At 38.3% G+C, this 4,635-nt stretch overlaps 1 protein-coding gene across 1 annotated transcript; it reads left to right on the forward strand.

Moving 5' to 3' along the window:
- Positions 1 to 3,336: 3,336 nt before the first annotated feature.
- LOC105054018 (putative lipid-binding protein AIR1B) lies at positions 3,337 to 4,106 on the forward strand. The gene has a single exon (XM_010935387.4). It carries the CDS (start codon positions 3,433 to 3,435, stop codon positions 3,835 to 3,837), a length of 405 nt encoding a protein of 134 aa, XP_010933689.1. The 5' UTR covers positions 3,337 to 3,432; the 3' UTR covers positions 3,838 to 4,106.
- Positions 4,107 to 4,635: the final 529 nt, after the last annotated feature.

The following is a 4,635-nucleotide window of genomic DNA, read 5'->3' on the forward strand; positions in this document are numbered from 1 at the left end:
AACCGCATGAATTTTTTCTCATATTTCCATTCTTGAACATGACAAACATTCCATTCTAGAGGATATTCATCACGTGCTCAATTATTTGTAATCTTTCATGTGATCGAACCTTAAGTTCTCTATTGGTGGATAAAGGGACTCCCGATCTCATCTCGAAGTTGTGTACTTCTGTACTGCCATCAAGGCAGGAGTCTTTGATGTTAAACTTAACGTACTACTACACATCTGAATGCTTATCGAAGTTTATGGTAAGAAAGCAGCTTCCGGCTTCAAGCAACCCTAGCAATTTCCTCCTATAGTTTGTTCTATACCTCTTCTACTGGGTGTTCGGTGTTCTTCCTTTCCTTTTCTTTGTTGGATGTTCGGTGTGGTATGCCGTTGGTGCTTGTTTCACAGCGTTTTGGAGATGGAGTCCTGGAAATGTATGCCATCTAGTCCTTAAGAAAGTTATGCATATGTTCACATCACAAAAAAAAAAAAAAAAAAAAAAAAAAAAAGAAAAGAAAAGAAAAGAAAATTTTGGAGGTTGGTTGTGCATATGTTGCTGATTCTCCCAATCTAGTGTCTTGCCTGTGGCTGACATGGTTGGGAGTTCTTACGTTTAATTGGCTATGATCTTTAACGGGCGTTTTGATGGCTTATGTCCATTCTTGTCCTCAGATTCGAAAATTTTGGTGACTACAAGGTCAATCCCTACTAATTGTGAAGTGGCGCGTCAACGAATTTTTGGGGGTCCTTCAAAATTGTCCAGCTTTGCTTGTGATGTGTGACGTGGTACGGGTGACCAGCCTTTTGGGGAACGCTGTGGAAACGCGTATGTTCGGCTGCTAATGGGCTTGGCCAGACCAAAAATCATGGTAGAGTGCTGGTGGCTGGATCTGTTCCTCTTCAAAGCAGATCTGTCCGTGAAATTGAGATGATGGGAGCTTGGATTGCGTTGCGTACAGCAATTCAGTGCACACAGCACAATGGGATTGTTCTTGAACACAACTCTACAGCTGCAGTTGATTGGATAAATGGAAGGACTAGATCCTTACATTCGTTGGTAAGAAGAATACAAGGGTTTGTGTGCTACAATATCGAAATTTCATTTGCAGGCAAGGCATGCTTACCGTGAAGCCAATCAACCTACTGATTATCTTGCCAAATCGGTTTGTAATTCTCTCTTCCACTCATTTTCTATCTAGGACCTTATGATTGCGCTCAGAAGCATGATCAGTGATGGCTTTCTATTGACAAAAAGTCATATAAAATTTTAGAAATTTATATATGTTATTCAAGATGTCATATATATTCACAAGAATCATATATATTGTTTAAGATGTCATATATATTCACAGAAAGTCATATAAGATATTAAAAAGCTATATATATATATTGTTCAGGATGTAATGTATATTCACAGAAAGTCATATATATTGTTCAGGATATCATATATATTCACAGGAAGTCATATAAGGTATCAGAAAGCCATATATATTGTTTAAGAAGTTATAAATACACAGAAAGTCATATATATAGTTCCGGACGTCATATATATTCACGAAAAGTCATATACGGTATCAAGAAGTAATAATATTATTCTTTTTTTGTTCTACAGATGAAAAGATATTTTCGTCACTGAAAATTAGAAAAAAAAAGTTAAGCGGTAATAAATATCTATCCCATCATTAAGTATGCTACGTGTTCTAATGTTATTGGGCAGTATGCTTTATTTTAATTTTATTGTACCGCATGTGGTGCATAAAGACTTTCCCCTACTTTTTGATATATGGCAAGCCGTCAAGCAACGGGTAAGTGCACATCACAAGTCTGCTGGGCTTGTTCAGGCCAAAGATCAGCTCCTTCAGATTTGCTTCAGTTCAAAAAGAAAAAAGAGCAGTGCTAAAATAGTTTTGAGAGCTCGACTTATGAACAAGATGGTTCATAAACTATTTACACCCAACTAACTAATTAAATAAATAATGGCACTTGATGCATTGATCAAGGTCTATTGAAGTGTTTATGTAATACGAGTGAACAAATTTGGATAGTTTATTTTTGGAATTAACTACTAGAGAGGAGTTAATCTAATCACGAGAGGGGTATTCTTGTAGGTTACTGTCGGTAACCACCATCTAAAGCTATTTCTAGAAACAGCTTCCAATCTGCATGATAAAAGAAGGAAGAAAGACGCATTTGCTCTCTCTCTCACATCTTCATAGAATTATAGTTTTACCATGACGTCTACAATAAATGGGCTGTTTCAGTCTCTTATCTTAGAATTAGCTTGTCTAGAGCGAAGGCTTGACCTACTCTAAAGTGCATCTTAATATTAGTGTCTCAAGGTTGAAATCAGATTGAATGAAGGTTGAGTCTTTCCTTTCTAATCTAACTTCCTTCTTTGGCGCGTGCTTATCTTATTGTCTTGGTTTTCTTGGATGCATGTATCAATATTGTATGAATTCAAATGAAATAAAAATTGATTCTCCTTTCCTTTTACCATGTCCTTGCTCTTGGTGCATCTCCTATTCCTTTTGTATTTTATCACTTTGCAAATTAAAATCCTCAGATCAGAGATTAGATAAAGAACACTTCTATCTCTCCAATCGATCTAAATCACGATCGGCTATATTGGAGAAAATTAAGAATAAGAAAGCAATAAAAATATGAGCTTGCTGTAAAAATCTAATGGAGCTCAACTTGGCTAGTAAGAACTTATAAGAACCGTGTTCAAACAATTTAAATTTTGTATACTGCATTGTGCCCGAGCCATCTGATTCTTGGCTTTGATATTCAGCTCTAGCTTGACTTGTTAGTATCTTTGAAAGTTGATGAGCGGTGGATACAAATTAATTTTTGCAACATATTGTGGTGTAGCAAGAAGAGTATTATTAGTTTAATGTTGATTGTAAAATTAATTATAAAAATCTCGTGACTCACGTTGTATCAACAAGAGATTCATTCTGCGTTCCTTCTTCAGCATTGTTGTGTGCGACGCCTGTTCACGAGCTAAAATTGTGCCCGTCTGTGAGAAACCAGAATTTTCCTTTGATTTGTACGTATAGATTAATGATCTAAAATCTGTAGATGCTATTCCCTTCAGTACAATGTAATGTGATGCAAATCAGGGGATGCACTAAACTATACATTAAAACATTAAACTATACATTACCCACCGATCTAGAAAGACTTCAGAACCAGCCTAACCATCGTCACCTCATTGCCAGCTAAAATCACATCACCCAAAGGATCCGCCGTGCGCCATCCGATAAAGCTTTTTGTCTCCATTACAACATTTCAAACTGAAGGCACCAGCTCTCCCTCCTCCCACCACCCTATAAATAACCCACCCCAATTACCACCCCATCCATCACAAACACTAGGCCCATTCCAGAGTTCCAAACCAGTGCTGCAGCGCTGCACTCAGGTGTTTGTGGGCATTTTGTAGCCATGGCATCCAAGCCCTCAGCCTCAGCTGCCCTCTTCCTTGCCCTCAACCTCCTCTTCTTCACCCTGACCAGTGCCTGCAGCAACTGCCCCGGCTCAACACCGAATCCCGCCAATCCCGGTGGTTCAAGTCCTTCCTCCGGCAATGGCAAGTGCCCCATGGATGCCCTCAAGCTCGGCGTCTGTGCCAATGTGCTGAACGGCTTGATCAACGTTCACCTCGGCAGGCCGCCAAAGAAGCCCTGTTGCTCTTTGCTCGACGGTCTCGTCGACCTCGAGGCTGCCGTTTGTCTCTGCACTGCATTAAAGGCCAACGTTCTGGGGATCAAGCTCAACCTTCCAATCCACCTTAGCCTGCTTCTTAACTACTGTGGAAAGAATACCCCCAAAGGCTTCCAGTGCCCTTGAACACTCCAACTCTCTCTTTCGTCCTTTGTTCGATTTGTTGTGGGTGAATTTTTTATCTAATCCGAAGTGCATCATTGTTCCTGTTTTTATTTATGTTTCCATTTCTCGTATTTGGGATTTCTTGTTATTTTGTCACTGGTCGTGATCAAGTTTCAGTTTATTGGCACGGAGATGGGAGAGAGCTCTGGAAGGGCTATTTGGTGTTTTAATTAATTTATGTTTTGAAGTCGCAGCTCCCATCGTTAATAAAATGTGTCTTTCCTTTTATATTGTTGCCTTTTTTTGATGAAGTTCCTTTATATTTTTATCATTTGGGATTTCTATCTAGATATGCCAACGATACCCAGAATCTTTTTTTATTTTTAAATCTAGAGTAAGGTGGATGCTTGTCTCGGAGTCTGCAGGAAGTATGTCTATACATGCATTTTCAAAAGGAAAAAGCACTAATGTTTTCTCCCTTCATCTGAAAAAACAAAATGACTAGGATTTTTGCACATGTCATGCATATAAGTATGAAGAGGAAGAAACCATTCTGAAAAAAGAAATAAAATAAGTAGAATCAAATGCTCGGATAGAGTCAAAAACCAAGCTCAGCATTACATAATAAAATATATATAATTCCAAGAATTTATTCTAGCAACAAGAACATAATCTATTTGTGTTTACCGGTTTGCTTCACAACATGCCATGCACCCAATTTGTAAAGCATCTCTATTAATGGCTTGTCAAGCAAAAGAGTGGCCAGATCAATCACTAATATATTTCTGCATTTGAACAGAAATTTTGGGATTTCACAAG

This window comes from Elaeis guineensis, chromosome 11 (assembly GCF_000442705.2).
Source record: "Elaeis guineensis isolate ETL-2024a chromosome 11, EG11, whole genome shotgun sequence".
Classification (NCBI taxonomy): Eukaryota; Viridiplantae; Streptophyta; class Magnoliopsida; order Arecales; family Arecaceae; genus Elaeis; species Elaeis guineensis.